Source organism: Phodopus roborovskii, unplaced genomic scaffold, assembly GCF_943737965.1.
Source record: "Phodopus roborovskii unplaced genomic scaffold, PHOROB, whole genome shotgun sequence".
NCBI lineage: Eukaryota > Metazoa > Chordata > Mammalia > Rodentia > Cricetidae > Phodopus > Phodopus roborovskii.
In genome coordinates this window covers 2,388,500-2,410,821 of record NW_026126470.1, presented here as the reverse complement: position 1 = coordinate 2,410,821, position 22,322 = coordinate 2,388,500, and the positions used below count along the sequence as shown (strand labels likewise).

The following is a 22,322-nucleotide window of genomic DNA, read 5'->3' as shown; positions in this document are numbered from 1 at the left end:
TGTGACAGCATTTGAAGATAGGCCTTTGGTAAGAAAAAAGCCCTGGGAGTTGAGTTCTCATGACAAAATCATACCGTTAGAAGAGGACCATATTGAGGGGACAGGAGAAGACCACAACAGAAACCAGGAAGAGGCCTTGCCACACACCAAATCTGTTGTCACTGGACCTCAGACTTGGAGCTTCTCGAAAGTTGAGAAATGGCTATCCAATGTTTACGCCTACAGCACACTTTTTACAGTAATATGAAGATACACACTATCCCCCCCCTCCATTGCTCTCTCAACCCTTCTGTTTTTTCTCCCACGGATTACTCTCTAGGAAGGGAGCTGATAATGCTCTGAAGTAGGACTCCGAGGGCAGAGTGTCCAGTGCTTCCTGCCTCCCACATCGCCAACCTTTGACTTTTCCCATCACCAGCATCACCCTTGACTAAATTAGCAAACATTCTGGCTCTGGCTCATCTTCAGTACACGCTGCCTAACGGTGTAACAATGCTACCTTTGTGTGCCTTAACTGCGTTATTTCTAAACCATGTGGAAAACTGCATCCAGGAAGTCATAGTGTGCTTAAAGGGACCCTTTTATCATTATATAGAACTTTTAGGAAAAGAGTTTAAAAATGAGCAATGGTTACACCAGAGTACCATGTCTTTGGAACAGCAAGTCACCCTCCAGGGTCCCCTCCACACCATTTACTACCATGACATTGCCATCATCTTTCCACTGCCCCGACTTTTCCACTCATTTATTCCACATTCCCGGTTCATGTTGTGAGTTTGTGTCCAACTGTGCAGAGTGTAGAAGCCTAACAGTTACCACTCTTCCAACATCTCCAGTCTTCTACACTGAGCAGGTGAGCGGTAACAAGCTCTGACAATGTTAAAACAAAATGCTGTGTTTGGAGAGGAAAGTTCGATGCGACTCAGAGACACCAGCGTTGCAGTTAACGTGGTTACTGCATTTAAGCACCTGGATTTATGAGCTAGGCCTAGTGACACATACCTTGTAATCCCAGAACTTAAGAGGCTGAGGTAGGAGTACTGCCATTCTTTCAAGACCAGCCTGAGCTACAAATGAGTTCCAGGACAGCCTGGGTTATAACTGTACTAAATATATGACAGTAACAACAACACCACCAACTTGAATTGTGTTCTCAACTCAATGTACTGAGGGGCACCTTGGAATAACTGATTCTCTTAGGGACCTGCTCCTTAGGACGGAAGTGAGAGCACAGAAGGATGACCCAGAGAGGGAGCACACAACTGTCTACTTACACTGGAGGGAGGCAGTGTCGGCTTAGGGAACATTACTCTCAGTTTATAAGCAAACAGATTTAGGGACAATCTTTCAGAACCTAGAATAGGAACACCTCACACTCTAAAGCAAAATTTAGAATTCTCAAAGGAAATGCTTTGAATATTTATCACTGAGACCTTGATATCTGGGCACACTACCAGCAGGGCAAGGGACTCCATGATAAAGTGCAATGGGCACAGTGCTACCATTGCAAAGGCTTAACACAGTGAACCCTCAAAGCAAATGCACAGTGGGGTCCTCTCAGGTTGAGCAGGCCACTGTGCGATCACTTGTCGGGAGATATGCAGATCACTCTCTCATTAAACAGCACCCATCAGCACAGCGGTTTGAAGAATTCATCCTTCCAGGCTCAAGGCTTTGTGTTCAGAGGTCAGAGCGTAGGACATTCATACAAGTTAGCCCCCTTTTGGTGGCTTAGTGTACTTTTTGAATGACTAACAGGAACTAGAAGGATCTCTCTCATACTGTGCTTGAAAAGCTGATTTTAAAGAAGAGATTTAGCTTTAGTTTTAGCAGCTTGAACGAAGACCCACCTTCAGAGGAGAATGTCATAAGTATAGATATTTGCCCCAGCACACTGTGGGGAGTAGGCTTTGCCCCTCCCCTTTGAAGCTTCCACTCTAACAGTGGTTTAAGAGGTGTTTTCTGAGCCTGACAAGATGTCCCAGCAGGTAAAGGCAGGTGTTGTCAAGTCTGATGACCTGAGTTAGGTCCTACACATTTACATGGCTGAAAAAGAAATCAACTCAGTCCTCCTCTGACCTCTGTGCACATGCTTATACACACACACACACACACACACACACACACACACACACACACACACCCCTACCTATGTGCGCACACACAAATAAATGTAATTATTTTATGAAAGCCAGTTTGGTGGCACATGCCTGTAATCCCAGCACTTGGGAGGCTGAGGCCGGAAAATCATTCCAAGCTTGAGACTAACCTGGATTACATTATGAGACCCTACCTCTAAAGACCAAACAAGAAAGAGCTATCTTCTGGAAAACCAACAAACTTCTGGCTAGAAGTGAACTTCACATTCTGTTTGAATTTCTTGATAAAATTTCCTACAAAGGTGTTGCTTGAAGGTCCTGGTTCTTCTAAAGCTCACAGTTTCTATAAGGATAGTGAGAAGTCTCCATGACAACCAAGTTAGTCTAAAAAGCAGAGGCGTGTCATGTGTAAAACCAGACCTGTTGCTGAGCAACAGGGAAGCATGCATAGCACACCAAGAAAGCTCTCTCTAAGCTTTTCTAGAAAAATAAACTTTTGTGGGAGATACCAAAACTCTGAATAATCCTTAAGACAACAGATAAATCAAACAAGGCATACCTCAAATGCATAACATCACCACACAGAAGGTCTGGGAGAGAGGAGGAAGGGCATTTCTTTCTTCATCTTTTCTTGTCTTTCTTCCTTCCTTTCTTTCTCCCTCCCTCTCTCCCTCCTTCTCCTCCCCACCCCCTCTTAAACACAGTGGGCAGACAGCATTCCCTCAGGGGAAGACTCCAGACAAATAATTGTAAGTAGCAGTGTCTCACAGGTATGGCCACCCTGCAGCTCACACTCCAGGATCTTATTTAAGACATTATGAGAGTTTTGCTTTTGTAACTCCACTGTACAGCTCTTGAATATGAACTTTGTTTAGGACAATGTCATTTGAAAGTGTCAAAAAGCTAAACACTCCCAACAAAGCAAAGCTTCAGCAATTCTGAACTTTTTGGTTTGAGCACTGAACAAAAGGACAAGGAGAGCTAGAGAGAAGTAAGTTACAATACACACAGAAAAGGATGGAATGAACCACCCAATAAGTATTAGATAAAGATTAGAAACAGGTATGAAATCAATATCCTTAATAAATACAGTTAGAGAAACAAAAAACAATGTAATGTATACATACAAGTATTTTCAGATACATCCACATACAGATCTATGCATAACCATACATCAATCACAAAGTCTGTGCTTAGAGGGCATGGAAGCCACCATTTCAGACCTAAAAAGGATACTGATTTCTAATTATATTCTACATCGACAGAACAAAAGATTTCTTAAAACAATAATGAACTGTAAGATCTAGGCAAGATAAATCTAAGATATTCTATGCCTTACATTAAGGATTAAAAAAAATAAAAAATTATAAGTCAAGGCTTAATTTTTTTTCTCATTTTAATATAGCCTGCGGAGATAGAAATCGGATCTGGAAAGCCACTTCAAGCTCTATCATTAAGCACACCACATGCCCATCAATGTTTCTATTCAGAGTTCTACTATAGTGAGTTATTTCAAAAAGTTCACATTTTAGCAACTCAGAAATCAAATCATTCTGCTAGTAACATATACAAGGAAACAAGAAATAACTGCAGCTGCAAAATACATCTTATCTGTTGAACACATCCTAAGGAGTTTATGATTGAAGATATCATCCCTCTAGAAACTCTACTTCTATTTGTTTCACTTAACTGATGGTACCAGACCACAACTTTTTAGGGAAAATGAAATTAACATTTATAAAACCCAAAACCGAATTTCCAGGATCGAAATGGGTGCTAGTTACAGGGAAATGTATTTGGACCCGCCTCTGTGTTTGAAGGGGCGGCCAGGAAGACTGGAAAGGATAAAGGACTCCGAACCTATATCACTGGAACCCTGAAGAGCCTATGCACTCCTTTCTCCTGGAATCCTCTGCAGAGATACATTGACCAGAATGTTATTTTGAAATGGTCATTACTCTCTGTGTCGGGTCAGGAAACACATCCCTACCACTAACGTAGACTGTGTGGCAATGGAGGGCCAGTGCACCAGTGCATGTCGTTGCTGAGGTTCAGCAGGAGCCATCATTACTTGGCCCTCTGACCTTCCTGCAGCTTTGTACTTTGTGCAAAGGGTGGAGCTGGGGAGGAAAAAAGCAAACAGAATGGGGAATACGAGAAAGCTGAGACCACTAGACACCCATCTCATGTCAGCGGGGTCGAATATGATTCCATCCCACTCCTTTACAGGTTTGTAGGATGACTGAAACCTGGGCAGGCCCATAGCTCCTGGGAAGGACTCTCACAAGGAGCTTCTGGAGTGCTGGCTAGACAGAACAATTTTAAACCCATGCCTCCAGTGTCTCCCATGCCATTGTTCCTCCCTAGCCACACGGTCACAAGTCATTTTCCAAAAACAGGATCCACTTGCCTTATTAAAAAAAAAGTTACCATCAAAACTTCCAAAAATACACACAAATATTAGAATGTTAGCTCCTATTTGACCCCTTTGTTTGGCCTATCCCTTCCCCAGCGCCTTTTTTCAAAGAAATACTTTTAAACCATTTTCACCTCTAAAAGATTCTTTATTATCAGTGAATGACCAAACTTCTCTAATAAGCTTTGAACTACCTTTCTGGATACCTCATTAAGACCCAGGACTCAGATGACTCAGGCTGACCTGACCTGATCTGACCTCTCTCCTATGATGTTGTGTCCATGCTTTGAGAAAATATTCTATGCAAGCTGTCAAGGGTGTGAAGCAATCAAACGGTCCCACCCAGATGCAATGTCTATGAACCAGGACCATTAATTTCAGCATATAATATATGAATAAAGGTGCAATACGTATCACTCACACATCTGTCACAGCCAACAGCTGCCTAACTGAACATACAGCCTACTCAATAGGAGGAAAATCATACCTAGTCCTAGAAAGCTAGCCAGCTTGCAGAGGTGAGATCATGGATCTTAGAAAAGAATGCACCATTGACACTTTGCTAGACCAGTGTGATTTCTGACTACATTTTAAATCTTAGCCTTACACCCACAGGTAAGTGTAGCTATCTCTCATCAAAGAAGCCTCTGTTTATGGAAAATGGATATCATCACAAAACCCACAACTGGACAACACATGGACATCAAGGGATGGTGGGGAGCCCTGCCCCAATTGTTCCATCTACCTGACAGCTCCTGCATCTATGGCTCAGGGAACACTTGGAAGATGGGACATATATGTTCTAAGAACCAGTTCCAGGAGGAATGTGGTGAAACAGTCTCTCCTAGAAACAGCTGCACAAACAAGACCAGAGCAATAGAAATATCAATGGGTATTTTAATGTAGAAGGGGAGATTTTGTGGGGGTCCTACCTCAGACAAAGAATTCCAGGCTACACTGACAACTGGAAGAAGGAAAATTAAGCTCTCCCAGGGATGCACCCCCTTATTGGTTATCCAATGCAGAATGGTCAGCCCTGAAACCATATATGTGCAAACAAAAAGCCTCAAACTCAACAGGTTTCTCTCTCTCTCTCTCTCTCTCTCTCTCTCTCTCTCTCACACACACACACACACACACACAGAGACGGGGGTGGGGGAGGGAAGCTGTACCCTAGAGTGGGGGGGCACATGAAAGGGGCTGGAGGGAGGAAAGAGAAAGAAGTGATGGAATTCTATTTCAATTAACATATTAAAAACAAATAAAAAAATTTAAAAACTAAACAAAATTCAAAATTTAACTGAAAAAAAATCTTTTTAAAATTAGTTATCTTCAATCGGAATAACCAGGACCCAAACATTACTTTCAGCCCCCTCCTCCTTTTTTTCCTTCTTTTTTTTTTTATGCTATTGTATGTGGAGGCCGTTTGTTTCTACAGAACCTCCCCATTAACTTAGCCCTCAGAGGGTATGTAGAATTATTTTCCCATCTCTTCTTGCCTATAAAGTGTAGGCTGGCACTCCCTTTTCACTGCTGTTTCACTGTGCTCACGGAGTACTTGTGTCTACTCTGAGTCCTCAGAAGGTACTCTCCACAGTCTTCCAGTGGTACTACAGCCCTACTGTTCCCACGTTCACAACCTTATCCAACATCATATGAGGATGGTATGCAGGGACTACTCGAGTGGCAGGTTAATCAAGACTTTTCGGAGTGACAACAGAGGGTACCAACCAGTAGCCAGCAAGTAGCTTGGGATGAAGAGGTCAGGGGAATGACCACAAGCTGGTGTAGTCAAAAAAACAAGAGACCAGCCTCCTATTATAATTCTGAAAGCTGTATGTATTGATTCCAGTACATGCTTCCAAACAAACTCAAGAGAAACCAAGAGAGAGCTTTACTTCGTGTCAGTTCACTAAATCCTTCATAAAGTCTTCAGCTTTCTTAAGAGAATGGTACTGAACTCTAAGCCAAACTTCTAAATCTTGGCGGCAAAGTTGATTTTCCTGGAGAGCTTTTATAACTCCGAGGCTTCTGTCTCACACAATTTCAATCTGTTGGTCTCGGATGGAAAGCAGGTCTAAGGTCTGTTTTTAAGTCCCCCAGGTGACTCTGCTGCACAGTTCTGATTGAGAACTACTGGTCTTACACTGGAAATACAATCACTGTTACATTCTCTGCAACTACAATGCATTACACACTATTACAGGCACTTTGTATATGTGAGAAAACAGGTTAGATGCTTGCAACAGATTATAGCTGGTTAGGCTTTAGTCCAAAGCATTTTCAATTCTAAATCCACGATCTGCATGCTACACTTCCTCCTGAGTATGCATGAATTATATCTGTACCCTCTGACTATAAATAAAACGATCAAAGGAAAACATAAAACATAAGATAATTAACTTCTACTTTCTTAGAAGCAGCACAGTGGTATCCTGAATGAATGTAACCAAGTGTATCTTGCATGAGGGTAACAATACACCTCTTGCAAGAAGGTAACCATGTGCATTTTGCATGGAGGTAGCCAAGTGCATGGTACATGAAGGCAACCATATGCATCTTGTATGAAGGTTGCCATGTGCATCTTGCAAAGAAGTGGTATATGCATCTTACAGAAAGGTAGCCACCTGGCATCTTGCAAAAAGGTAACCATGTGCACCTTGCAGGAAGGTAACCATGTTCATCTTATAAGAAGGTAACCATGTCCATTTTGTACTAAGGTAGCATATGCTAATAAGCAGATGAGACTCTCCCCTTCCCAAAAGAAGATTAGATTTGAGATTTCTACATTTCCTATAATTTCTCACATCATTTTATGTACCAGTTATTCAATATTAAATATAAAAAAAAGTTTCAGTTTTAAAACTTAAGAGAACGATACATAACATGCATCAATGTCCTACCTATTTCTGTTCTGCTGACTCCAATTCCATTATAGATTTTCAGGTAATTAAGGTGACAAGAATCAGAATCTTCAATGTCAAAGTCACCAAATTTGATGCGAATTCTTTCTCCCATCTTTACTCGGATCTCCCATTCACACACAGTGCTGTTTGGATAGGTGTGTGGGTAGTTGATGGATGTGAGGGTTCCACTCTCAGGGCCTAGTACAGTGTATCCACATCCATCACCTTAAAACAAACAAACAGACAGACAAATTATTCTCCCACCTTAAGCTCACATGTAATCAGGACTTCTGCAGACTTCTAGCAATGTATGAGATCACATATTTTATAAATCCAGTACTTCCTTTACAAAGTATACAGCAGAAGACTCAGTTCTGAGCACATCTACTCACTACACGGAGCAAGAAGTCAAGTTAGGTCAAAATCTACAATGTAACAAAATTAAACTTAATATAATTTATAAGTTCAAAGGAATTTCCATTTGGACTACAATTATATAGTAATTAAATATGTACCATGATAAATCCTACCACTAAGAGAATATCAACATGTATTTATAGCAAACATTCAAGGTAAATATAAATGACTTATAAACACCACAAGCTGCTAAAGTCTCTGTGAGCTGCAGCAGGATTTTTAGAAAATATTAATGCACACTAAGATGTCCCAGACTACTGGCCATCTTATAGACAAGGCATTAAAGCAAGATTTGATGACATTTAATTCTACATTCCACTGAAATTGGACTGCTTAACTTCTCTTCCCAAATCTTATATCTCTTAGAATAAAAAAGAAAAAAAAAAAAAACAAAAAACAAAAGGTTAATGGCTTACTGAAGAGTAAGAAAGAAATGACTTTAATATCTTAGTAACAGGACTGCTCTGTTTGAGAAGTTTCTTCAGCAACTGAGCATTAAAGTGTTAGCAATAGCATATTGTTTGGAAACATGATGTGTTTGCATCTTAACTTTCTCAGAGATGATTTTCAATCAAGTGTCCAGGTCATTAACTAAATGTACACTTAAAAGATTTAGCTATGCTCCAAGGTAATGTTCAGCATTCAGTAAAAGTGGGATTCAGTGAGCCTCTTTTTAACAGGATGATGAATGCATCCTTTCAATAATGGGGTTTTCTCCTTTAAAAGAGCTATTCATTATCACATTTTGGAATAGTATAGAACTTATAGAAGAAAACATTAAAATTTATACTTCTGGGTTTCAAGTTAATTATTATGGAAAAGAATAGCTGTAAATTCTATCATGTTGATTTATTATCTAACAATGTACTGTTGATCTCATTCACCAGAACAGATTAAAGACTCTAGCAGCCTAGTAGCATGTAGCAATTAGTAGACACCAAGTAAGTGTTATTAACTGGATGCAATAAAGAAACTTCAATTTATCAAAAAGCAATTTAACTTCCAGAAAGGAACAACTCCTTCCCAAAATCCTTTAACAATACTTGGAATAACACATGTCTTCTGCTGGCAAAGTTTTATTATCTAATCCACAGTAGTACAGCACATTGGTCTACTTTTGAGTTTGATACTATAAATTCTGCTTCCTGTACAAACACTTCCTATATAAAGTCTGGCTTTCAGTCAATACTAAACTTTACTTTTGACCCCTGCTTTCATTCATGCATGCATAAGAACTAGGCATAGGGGAGAATGAAGCAAATGTGGGCATGAAACACACCCATTGAATTATTACAATAAAACAGGCTTTTACACAAACAGAAAAAACAACAACAAAACCCCTAAAATTTCCTCCTGAAGCTACCATAAGATACCTTGAATCTTTTCTGGATATCATCTAAAGTAAAATCATAAGGCTACAAAAACCTTCACTGTGAAAATAAGCAACCAAAATGTAAGTAACTTTTGCCCTTAGAAAGGCAAAACAACTACCTTAAAACAATTCTAACATTTGAAACTAGCCTGAATCCTGGAAGTGTTTCAATATTTTAAAAGCAATCCCCTGATAATGAAATACTTCAAAATATACTGTTATTTTTTTTATATGCAAAAGCAAAAGTGGTGACTGGACGTGCTGATGGAATTCCGAGAGTGAGCTCTGACAACTCCTGCACAACTGTAATGCAGCAGCATCTCAGTTCATGTATTCCCTGCAGGCTGTCACTCAGCCTGGGATTGTTAAAGTGAATGTTACAAGACAGTACAAGCAGAGTGTTCAGAGTAATTTTTAGAAGTCTTCATGCGCCTTTTAAAGCTTCAATAAAATCACAACTTGTTTCTTGTCCTTCCCACCATTAAAAATGGGTTAAGGTTAACAAAATAAATAATAATTGGTGAAAATAGGGCTCTCACATGCACAGTGATCACGAAAGCAATTAACATAGAGCTGTCTGTTTTTGTTCTTTTTTTTTTTCTTTTTCAGAATCTTGTGTCGGGGGAGGGAGGGCATAGCCAACGAGTCTACAGGAGTGTGCCAAGAATGCTCTAAAATATGTGCTGGAGTTCAGCACTCCCTCCTCTCTAAGCAGATGATGTGCACCAGAAACCCAAGTTAAAAGGATGTCTCTCCAGTCTGCTGCAGTGAGCATTCTTGAACGTTTTACATTTCAAAGACTGATAAATTTAACCCAACTAGACAGAATTTGCCATCACCTATGTGTTTGGGACAGCTTGGCTGGAAAGGGGAGCTAGGCAGAGAACAAATACTTACCAGGCCAGCAGCTACAAGTTTGCCTGTTGCTTTAAATGAAGAAATGCATTTACATCGTGACTCCTGGCACCCTGGCATGCAGATTCCTGACCTGCTAAACTATCTTTGACCTACTAAAGCAGCAGTTCTCAACTTGTGGGTCTCAACTCCTTTGTGATCAAACAATCCTTTCAGAGCGGGGGGGTGGGGGGGTCTAAGACCATCAGAAATATTGGATATTTACTTTACAATTCATAACAGTAGCAAAATTGCTGTTGCAAAGGTAGCAACGAAAATAATTTTGTGGTGTGGGGGAGGGGGTCATCAAACCATGAGGAACTGTATTAAAGGGTCACAGCATTAGGAAGGTTGAGAACTACTGGACTAAAACACTTCTCACCATTGAAAGGTCCCCAAGTTAAATTCAAGTCAAGGAAAAACCATGCCCTTTGCTTTCACTTCAAAAGTAGCAGTCAATTTCCTGGTTATTTTTATGTTTTTTTTTTTAAACTAAGATCAAGCTATGAAAATACCCAAAATATGTAAAAATATTTAAAAGCAAAACCAAAACCTAAGATGTTATCAAGAGGCCATCTAACTTGCTTCAACATGAGGCTCCCTAATGGCCCTTCCTCCCACATAACTCTGCTAGTTTTTAGTTGTCTCTAGTGGAGGAAGAGGACTCAAGTATCTCAGGATGGATAGTACAAAGAATGAGCAGTCCTAAATGCAAGCCATGCTGAGGTTCAAGAGTTCAACTTAGGGTTGAGGCTAGAAAGTATCAGCATCAGGATTCAGTTTAGTTCTAGGCTGCGGTCATTTGGCCAAAGGGCAAAGCTGCTCAGCTCACTCAGGGTGCAACTAGAGTGGAGAGTAGCGTCTCCCACTTCTACTGTCTGAAGCAAGTCAGTTTTAAGTCACAGGGAAGAAGTCTTTTAACTAACCTTCAGATCTCAAATGATGCTCACTGGAGGCTCCTAGCTACCAGTCTCAGAAGACAACAAGGCGGATGCTACAACAGGATCAGGGTTGCTGTCCCTAGCTTTTCTGACTAACAATGTATACTGACAGAATTGACAAAGTGAAGTGTAACTTCTACAGAAAACCAAAACCAAACAACACCCCCAAATCCTTCCGTCATTGTAGTCTACACACTCTACAACAGGGGAACTTTGCAAGGTCTACTACCATCACCACCACCTTCTTCTAAGGCGGGTCTCCACTAAACTACAACTGACCAGAAAGGCTGACACCCACTGTGTACTTTCCATTTTAAATGTATTTTGGTTGGGGGGGAAGGACAATGGAATTTGATCTGAGTGCTTCATCACTGGGCTGCAGACAGATGTACCCAGGGATTACTTAGAGTTTGTGCACTCACTTCCTCTGAAGAGAGCAAGGCCAGATGTGTTAAGGCAGATAGGAAATTTTGATATCGTTCCAGGAAAATAATGGAAAGATTTTTCTCTTACTTTTATTTCTTGTGAGGACCTGCACAGAAAATATTGAACATATTCAAATGTTCATGAAATAATGCAACTAGGAATATAAGCTTATTTCAGACTGTTCGAATCAAATTCCAAACCAAGTATGTGTTTTAGACAAGTGTGTGCCTGGATGCTAGGAAGGCTGGGCCTCCTGCTCCCTTGTGTTTTAATGATAGTTACTAATAAATAACACAGTTGCTAAATTTTAATAATAGGAGACCTGTGACTTCTAGAAATGTATCCTTTAGCAACAGCAAATACAAATGAGGACACCTGTAAAAATACATTGCAAATATAGAGCAATGGAACTTTCATTATAGCTCATATTTTCCCAGAGCGTTTTCAAGGATTTTGGTTTTATCAGTGAAATGACAAGTCTGACTATGCTTCCTGTATGTGTCAACATGCATCTGTGAAATAATAGGAAAAACATGCAGTGAGTAGAAGAAAGTTCGTAAAGAAAAGTTACAACTGTTAACATTATATCCAGTTTCATTTGGCAACAGTGAAGGTTTTACTGTCCTACTCACACTGTGAATTTTCACATAGTGTGCACTGGACCAGCCCCGAGACTACCAGGTCTCCTAAACTGTATAACTACAAACAGACATCACTGCCTAGTACTTTAAGTACTTCAAGCTCTTCATCCCTGGTAACATCCCCTGTTCTGAAGTCTACTCTGTGTGAAATGAATGTTGGCGTTGCAGTTTTCTTTTGGTGGGAGTTCATATCACACAGTTACATTTGTAAACGGATTTCTCTTCTAAAGCAGCTTCGGTGGTGCACAGGCTCTCTTTACAAAGCGGTGCTTACAGATGACAAAGCTCAGTGGAGGCATCATCTCCCAGGCCTCAGCGTACACCTCTTCTTGGTCCTGCACAGTCTATAGTGACTGGATGTTAATGGCTAAACCACGTGTCTACCCCTTCTGGCGCTCCCACCCTTCACACACGCCCTCTGGTAATCACTGTTCTTTATTGTTCAGGGTTGCGTCTTCCAGATTGCCAGCAAGTGGAAGTGTCCCCCACATCCGTGCTTCTTTCAGGTAAGAAATGAAGGTTGCGCCTTGTTTTTTATTGCCTGATGGTTCCTTTCTCTCACTTATTTCTTAGTACTGACTATAAGGCAGGTATGCATGTAGAGCCAAGGGACAGCCTTTAGAAAAATGAACAATCCCCTCATTCTCTCTTGAACTGAACTCATCTCTCCATGTGGTCCTTATTATTATGTTTTTGGGAATTTCACGAGTACTGCATTTACCTGTCCCTGTCCCTTCTCCAGCTCCTCTCATGCCCCCTAGTCTCTCAAATTAGTCTCTCTTCTTGAGTTATCGTTACATATTGTGTATGTATGCATGTATCACATATATAAGCAAATAGTCTCCTGAGATCACTTACTGTTGTTCATTTACATCTGTATTTAGTGAAACCACACCCATGAAATCTCCAAAATCCGGTCAGCTAAACTAGACTTGAACAATGACACCATCAGTTGCCATGCCATGCCACTGTAGATGGTGACATCTTCCAGACCCCTGCCTAGATGAAGAGCTGAGGTAATTAAAGGAGAGGAAGAGTGTTTTCCAGGCATAAGCCCCCTAAGGCGTTATGCAGCCCGAGATAACTTACAAATCTGAATTAAAAAGGAACATGAACTACGCAAACCCTCACTACACATAGACTTTAATAAACTATTCAGAATTCTACGGCAAGCTGAGATGCCCATTCTTGGTAACTCACTGTGACCTTGAGGTTAGCTACTGTAGCTAAGCTATGGTTTTTGCTGTCTGTAAAATGGGGACAGTAAGAGTCCCAACTTCATGTGTTGTCAATTAGGTATTTTATGAGCCACCTGGTAGCAAGGGCAGAGCCCACACTCACACTCTTAATACACACCTGAAGTGGCTATTCCCACAATAGCACAACAACACTACTAAAAATACATCCAACCTGAGTTTGTCTTTTGCTTGTTCACTCACTACATTTGGCTATAATCTAGCTAATTAACAGGAAGGACAATGGCCCCTTTTGAAAATTGGTAGCAACTTCAGAGGCCCAGATGACTTCTGGTCTTAGGAGGATAATAAATTCCTGACTGAGCTGCTCCTTACTAAGAATTTCTACTCCAAATGAGCAGCCCGTTCACTTGGAAAGTTCCAGAATTTCCCGTCTTTCTCTGAATCCTCATAACCTGTTATCTACTTAAAAGATCATCAATTTCTGCTCAGCCGTTCCACAGCATGCCACATTCAATATACCTCAAGCCTTCAGTGGACAGCTTTTGCATGCCACAGTGGGCTCTGTCTATACAATTTACAGCAGGGCCTTAGCAAATCTCTTGACTATATTGTAATATGCTTAGTTACGCATATTTATGACATCTTACCATTGCAATCTGCAGGACAATGCACTCTACTCCCATGCACAGCCACAGTGGGAATAAAACACAAAGCTCTTAACACACCTGCTTAACGCAGAAGAAAACCCCAGATAAGAACTTCTGAAATCACCCACAACTCTATATCACACAGATTCCAAGGCAACTATGTGGGTTCAATCAGGCCTCACTGAGCTGTGTGTGGTGGCATTTGCCACCATGCTTAGAAGGTTGGCTGCAGAGGACTGAGTAGAGCTTAAAGTCGGCCTGAACTAACTAAATAGCTTGCACGAGGCCAGCCAGGAATACACAGTAAGAGCCTGCCTCACAAACACACCAACACAACTTCCGTACACCTGAAGCTCTTACTTTAAAAGTAGCACGCTCTAAAAATTCTACACTTTTCCCACCCAGTGCCTTAGCCTCCTGGAGAGTGTCCGGAAGTTCTGAACAGTTATATGACCTCATGCCTCCTGGCCAACTGGCTGTTATATGACCTCATGCCTCCTGGCCAACTGACTGTTCCTTGGGTACTGACTCACCCAGTGCCTCCTCACTCTTCCCTCCAATTTCTGTGTTTTGCTTAAGAAGGAAAACCCCAGAATTTCTCCAGGTTAGCACTTGTCTTGGGGACTTCCAGCAACTGTGAGAGTGGAAAGCGAAGCCTGAACCTGGTGTTTGGGGTACAATTGCATGCTTTCCCCTTGGTTTGGTGATGTGCAGCCCTACTCATAGCACAGCATCCTCCGGTACCTATGACCCAAAGATTCCCAACTAAAACACATCCACCACCCTTGCCATGCCTCACATCCAGCAGCAATCTCCTCCGATACAGCGTGAAGGAACACAGGCCAGCAAGGAAGGACATGGACAGCTGAGACATATCACAAGTTGGGATCGCTGGAGGAGGGAAGAGCAACCCTGAATGTTGAGTGGCCATTTATGGGCTGGCCATCTGATTTTACTTCAGTACCTGAGTCTTCTGTTCGCAGAATTTGACTCCTTTCGTTGAGCCTGAGTGGAACTGCTATGGACAGTAAATGAGATGGGGACCAGCAGAAGTGGGCCTCGTACATTTGAAATGGGGTGATTCTAACTGTTGAGTGGGAGAGCTGAATTAATGTCACTCACTGAATGAGTGAGGCTCAGAATCTGTGCAGCTCATAAACTTTGACACAACTGGGGAGACATGGCTGGGATTCTTGATCTACTTTTTCCCATGAGGTGGGAAGGGGAAGGACTGTTATCCGAACCAAACTTTAAGTCAGAATCTGAGAGAGATGACACAGGAGTTGTTCGATTTTCTGGCAGTGATTTGGACTATCACTATTCTTGAAATCAGCCAATTCAAGAGAGGATTTCACTAAACTCGACATGTCTATATCAGAGTTCCAGCTTAAAAGAGAACTCCCACAGTCAAGAAACTATAGCCAAGAGAAGTTTGTTCCAGTGTTCCCGGGAAGCCTGGGAAACACAGACTCCTAGGCCCTGGCCAAGTACGCAGTGAAATTTAAGCGAGGGTTCCATTCCCCGGAGGATGAGTATATACCCAAGCTTCTGGGCTCATGGCTATGTATGAGGATTAGCCAAAAAGCAAAACACATGAGGGACTGGCACCAAATAATTTGTAGGTGCAATAGATACACAGCAGAAATGCATATGTTCTGAATAGCAGATGCTGCAGTAAATATTAGGAACAGGAAAACAACACTCTGCTGACAGGAATACATGAAATCCAGCATGGAAAGTCAAAACTACAGATAGATGATGCTTTCAGAGCTCTTTCTAGGGATGCTGCTTGGTGATTTTCAAGTAAGACTCAGGATTATCAAGAGAAGGAAAGGGCAAGAGGGCATTCTGAGTACAGGAAACTGAATATATAAAGAGATCAGTACAAACAGACAGACAGACAGACAGACAGATAGACACACACACAAAGTCAGGAAATCACCCATTAGTGCATATAAAGTAGCCCAGTCTTATACCTCAACTATAAAGTGTTGACAACTACTGGTATGGTGTTAGGACAAAGATGAATGTAAGGATCAGTGGTTAAAAAATAAGTGTGACACCCACAGAAGTTTGGACAGTATCCTGTGATACAGAAGCCAATGACAGATGCTATGGAAAGCAATATTGTGCTCTATGGGATCACAGCTGACTTGCAGCAACCAGTCAACAGATTTCTGTCGAGTGACTAGAAACAAAGGGCACAGGGTTCAAGGAGGAATGAAGCCAGGAACCAGCAGCTGCCACTTGCTACTCATTGTGATAGAGAAGGCTTCTGACTCCCTTCTGTTGATACTATGATCACGCTTCTCAAACATCTGCCAATCCTGCAAAACTCAGCCACGTACAACTATCGGCAAGGCGTCGGCTCCTCAGGCACTGTACAATATCTCCTTTATTCTACACCACTGTGCACCCTACTCCCATTAAACAGAGTTACTTATTTGACCTGTGTGTAGACAGGTGATGTTTTATCTCCTCTGAATGCCACAGCGTGGTACCAACACATGACCACTCTCCTGAGAGCTCATCATGGCTACCCTTCACTCTTGACACTTCTTGATGAAGACCCAGCAGAGTACTGAGAACTTCCCTCACATCCCAAGCAATTCAACCAAAACCCAAAGCTACAGGTGTACTTCACTAACAAAAGCCTTTCAGAGAATCCTGGGCTGCACTTCTTAGGAAGCCATCTTTCAACTACACTGTCTTCATAAAGCAATCTTTAAATGACACACTTTTCAGAGTGTGGGCTGATTTCATAAGTGAAGTTTAGTAACTTTTATAAGTCACCATTATCTTGTCTGCTTTAATGACTATTATACTGGCTTTCATTAAAACTAGTTTATTTGAAAACTTTTATTCCCCCATCTTATTGAATTATGTTGATTTAGTTCAAATAACGACATGGAAATTATCATGATCTATTTTACCAAACTAATGTTTTGAAGTGAAATACTTCCTTAAAGATTCTGTCCTAGATGACAGAGTTAATGAAGTGGAAAAGGAAATATTGAAAAAGCAAACCTGAGTGATGCAACAGTTTCATAGAAAAATGAATGCCTTGCTATTATATTTTATGTTCTATAATCTACTGTATTTTACAAATACACTTCCCTGTGTTAAAATTACACAACGATGTGAATACGGGCTAGGAAGGAAAATGAGAAACCAAGGAGGAAACCAAGGAGGGAAGTTCTCATCTAAGATTTTTACTTCACACAATTATCACCGTCCTCTGTAAAATATACACAAAGTGCCTCAGCTGTGAAACTGTGACAAAGTTGTCCAGAAGCAAACCAGGAGCGCCCAAGAAAAGCCACTAACTTGTCTCACTTCCCACTTCAGCAATCACATTTAGGCAGCGGGACTCTGTTACTCTACCTACTCATTCTCATCTTGCCCAGCCTTCCACATCCTTCCAAATAACCACATCTATTTGCATACATTACATTTGGGCTCACTGTTTCAAGTCTTATTCTTATATTGCTCTTTAAGAGCACAACTACCTGTCAAACTCGAATTAAATGCATGCAAATAGATGGATCCTACTTCTTCAACTTGAGAATGATTAGGAAGGGTGTCACTGGTTTAGTGGTTGGTTGACAGGTTTTGGGGGGAAGGTCTCATAATGTAGTGTAGCTAACTAGGAAGTTCTGATTCCCCTGTTTCAGCCAAGAGCTAGGGTTTCAAGCATGCCTGTGTTGCCCTTATGTTTTATGAAACTAAGACAAGACAGAAACTTCAAAGTCTACTGAATATTGGCAATTATAAAGGTTTCTTTGCTGAGAGAAGTAAGTTCTTCATTTATGGCAATTTGCAAATACTACGGTTCCTTAGCATCACACAAGCCAATAAAGGAACTGCTTCCAGAGTACAAACTTGTTCATGCATTAACTACTGATATTACTGTCTAACTGAAATGATTCAGAGAATCAACCTGATTTGTTTCATAGGCTATTAAATTACAAACCAAAATCAATACCCTTGCCAACATATCATATGAATGGCTGCAAACAAATCAGTCTTAATGGATTTTAAAAATTAATTTCCTGATATTCCATCATGTTCAAGTCACATTCCAGCCCACAAGGTAGACAAATCTTCTGTAATATAAAGGAGGAAGCTGGGCTACTGAAATGAGGTGACCCAAATTCCTACTCATAATGTAAACTGGAGATAGAGATTCAATCACAGTAGACTATCATCTTCTCCTTATGTAAATTTATTATGGCAGCAAATATGCAATCAGGCTAAGTAAGCTCCACTACTTTCAGTTTTGTTAAAAAAGATGTGTATTTTTAAAAAGGCTTTGAAAATGAACTCAGAATAAACATCTAACACTTAATATAAAGATTTGAAGATGAACTTACCATAAATTTTAGAATTCACATATATAAGCTACATCTAAAATGCCTACATTATAAATATATGTAAATAAACCAAATCTATTTATAAATTTAAAGAATATTAGTTATGATACATCATTGTGAATGATCAAGTTTTCAAAACCTTCGTGTGAATTTTATTCTAAACCAAACAGAAAGAAATATCATTCTCAGCAGAAAAATCTGCTGAGAAACAGCAATGCGTGGCACTAACTGGAACAAAGGTAACAGATAAAATTATTTCAAAACAATGTCAGAAAGAAAAAAAGGCACTTATGCACTTGAATTGACATAGAATACATTTCTACCTAGCTAGGCTGAGGTAGGGGGAAAAGATCAATGCAGCAAAAGCCATTTTTTCCGGTTTATTTTTTTTTTATTATAACTACATGCAAATAGCCGACAATCTGAAAAAGTAAAAAGAAATAACTCACAATTCTACCAGAAAGAACAGCTGACAGCATTTTATTATTTCTTTCCAATCTTCTTCCCAAGGCTTCTTAGAGGGAATAAATTCCACCTTGGAACATGTAGGCATTCTCATATTAAAAAGTTGATAGGTGCTTCGGGGGTTGACCGTTTGTGTAAGGGAATGTCATCTGACCTGGAGCCAATGTGCTACACTGGTTAAGACTGGCTTCAAAGAAATTTCACTGCAAGCATCATCAGGACCCTTTGCATAAGAGATTTTCAAAAATTAGGGAATTTACATCTCATATGATTTATGAATATTCAGATGCTTACCAAACTGGTCTTTATTTTACTAATTTAGTAACTAGGGATTAATAATTGCTTCCCCTTTGTAAAACTGCATATTATCATTTCATTTTCTTAATCTATGAAAGGAATGTATAGCCTCATATGAACAAGACAGAAAAGATAAAGGGATTAAATAACAAAATAAAATCTACCCAATTTTGAAGAAAAAAAAAGTCATGTCTTTTAATCATCCCTAGAATCATTTCTGTTTGTGTTGATCTCTATTGGTATTTACATAAGAAAGATGGAAGACAAATATATTGTTAAAATGTTGATTAAAATGATTCAAAGTCATTAAAAATAAGATAGTGTTGCATGTTATATTATAGTCTGGCCATGAAATATTCCAAAAGACAATGGTCTCCTATATAGCTGACTCTACTATTCAAAGATTTGTTTTAAATATGATGTACACATTTAGCCATCTAGAAATGTGCAAAGCACAGGAGTGTGCTGCTTAAATAGTCATATTCCTTTCTATATTAAGATAGACTCTATTCACTGTGCTTGGTTTGCTTTTGTTGGAAGAGGGATAACCATCTCACCTCGCTATGGGTTAAATGCATTGTTTACACAAACCATTTAGTCCTGGGCTTCCCACATACTAAGCTTCTATAAGCCATACAGATCTGTTTCCCCACCACTAAGAAGAAAACTCATGCATAGATGTGAAGACTTCAGAGGCTTCCAGACTCTAATATAGTAAGTGCTGACTGAAACCTGCCTGCCACTCATCTAAATACTTAGAAATGCAACTACAAAAGAGTACAGTTTACCAAGCATGTATTTCCCTTTGACATTACCCTCTCAGTATTTCCCTTTGACATCACGCTCTCCTGTGGCCGTCAAAGTTGCAGTTTCTCTTCAAAACAATCCCATGACCTTGGGCATGCACTTTACTGACAAAAATGTCCACTCAGCGGAAAGCTGGACTTACAGATGAAAATGTACTTTAAAAAACAAACAACAACAACAAAACCCTCTTCCTAGCAGTAACAACACAATCCTTATCTTTCTTCATTGCATGCAATGAGGAAAGCAACGGAAAATGTGTTCAACTAATGCCAAACAAAATGTGGTTTGCTGCCTGAAAAAGCAAGACTAAAAAGTTCAGTCCTGTATTCTCTTTCCATTGTGATGATTTATCAACCAACAGTTTTGCCCCCTTCTGGAAAAGGTTTTCCGAGGACTGTAGATGGGAAAAAAGCTTTGTCACTTTCTGGAAAAGTTTGTCCTTTTGGTAGTGGACCCCTCTTGGTCACTTCTGTGTTTGATCAAGTCAATCTACAATTCACGGTCCTGGTCCTCAATTAACCGGCAGGTGCTCTAAAGAACGAATTACAATTGCAAGCCTCTAAAGATCACTGCAATCTGCTTCGTTCGCTTTATAACCTGGGGGCTCTCCCTAAGAACAGTAATCACTACCTGTCTTTAATAAATTCAAGATGCTTTTTAATTTGCTCCCTACTCCATCAGTCCAGAAGGAGACAGCAAAGAGGCCTCTCTGGCGGGGTCTTATGTCCCTCTTTTGAGAGAAATGAATGGCCTCGAGGAAAAGTAACGAGGCGCAAACTTGAGACACCGGGCGGCAGAGCCCCCTTTGGCACATCGAGTGTGGTGTCGCTGCATCTCCGGGTGCGTCCGCAGGTTCCAACAGCCAGGAGCCTCGGGAGGCCAGCCCGCGCTGGCCACTACTCACCTTGTTGGGCTCCAGCGTCCTGGAGCAGCAGGAGCAGCAGCAGAAGCCAAGGCCTGGAGGAGGAGTTGCGGCCAGGAGGGAGGGGACAGCAGCCTGAGCTGTGTAGCGCGGCCCGGCCGGTTGAGGCGGGCGCGGCCTGGCCTCGGGGACCCTGCGGACCGTACGCGGCTCTCAGCGGAGCCCGGCTCGCCATCGCGGCGGCCGGCAATCCGCCCGCATAGTGCGCGCGCCGCGGAGCCCCGCGCGCCCGGGGCCCGCAGCACCCGGCGAGGACCCGGCGGCAGCGCAGCGCGCCTCGACCCCCTCCGCCCTGCTTCCCGCGCCCGCTGCCGGCTGCTCGCGTCGCTTCACTGTGCTTCCCGTCCCAAGACCCCCAGCCGGAGCGCGGCGGACCGAGGCTAGGACCGTGGCCGAGCTGGGACGTGCTCCCGCCGCGCTCGTAGCTGGACCGGCTCGCGGGCAGGCCAGCCCCACTCGCTCGCCCACCCTCTCGAGAGCGCCGGCCACGCCTCCCCGGCCCGTCGAGACCAATGAGCGGCCAGCTCTGGTCCAGCTCCTTCCCTACCGCCCAATCAGCAAGCTCTCTGGTCGGTCGACCTGTTAGCTCCTCGCCTGGAGCGCCACCGCCCCTCATCCGCCTTGACCAATCGCCTTAGAGCTCTGAGAGCGTCCCACCCGCCTCCCTCGATCCGGGTCCGCCCCCAAGCCGCGGTCGGTCGGGAGTGGTCTCCGCCCCGTTGGAGAGCTTGCAGTTTTTGGGACCACTGCCCAAAGTGAACCCGCCGAGACTCTCTGGTCACTGACTTCCGGGACTTCCCCATCCCGCGCTCTCCCGTTTCCCAGAGCCAACTTGCTCATGGCTCCTCCCCCGTCGCACATCAGGCCACTGGAAGGGGTGGGATGCTGGATGCTGGAAGAGTTCAGCTGGGAGCCAGCAGTCTTTAAGGGACTGTTTCAAACGGCCGAGTGTGTTTCCCTTCATTAAAACTGCAGTCAGTTGCAGCAACATCTCCGCGTGCAATTATAGACACGATGTTCACTTTTTAAAAGAAAAAAATATTTTCTACGACCTTTAATGTAGAGGTCTTGGGGAGGGGGGCAAAAATAAGACCCATGCTGCTAAGACAATTTAAGTCTAACATCTAAACGTTGATATAGTTACACTACCAAGTTTTTGAGTGCCTGCTGTGGATCTGCAAAAACTATCCTCAAAGAAGTCCCCGTAGTTACAGCCACCTTACAGAAAAATTGCAGATTCTGGAATGGGGAAGAAATGTTAACACATTTTGAAAGTCAGAACGACAGAAGTACAAATTAGAATAATAGGCAATCAGATGGAGGCTGTGGGCAAGTATGTGCTTCGATTCCCTGTCCCAGTGCTCGACTGACAAGCCCTACTTTCTGGGCAGCTGGGAGTGTTCAAGGCTAAACAACTTGCTCTAAGCATACTGATCCATTAAAATGCACTCTTGCTTGAATCACAGTATTTTCAAGTTATGGTGGGTTTATCAAATGTGA

At 41.8% G+C, this 22,322-nt stretch overlaps 1 protein-coding gene across 1 annotated transcript in view; it reads right to left on the bottom strand.

The window, feature by feature from the left end:
• Window positions 1-21,453, bottom strand: part of Dcbld2 (discoidin, CUB and LCCL domain containing 2) — a 55,779-nt gene extending 34,326 nt beyond the window's left edge. Inside the window, exons 1-2 of the mRNA XM_051191709.1 lie at window positions 20,805-21,453; window positions 7,419-7,646 (exon numbers count right to left, since the gene is read on the bottom strand). Coding sequence (XP_051047666.1) covers window positions 7,419-7,646; window positions 20,805-21,438 — 862 coding nt within the window. The 5' untranslated portion in view covers window positions 21,439-21,453. The remainder of the gene's footprint in view (window positions 1-7,418; window positions 7,647-20,804) is intronic.
• Window positions 21,454-22,322: the final 869 nt, after the last annotated feature.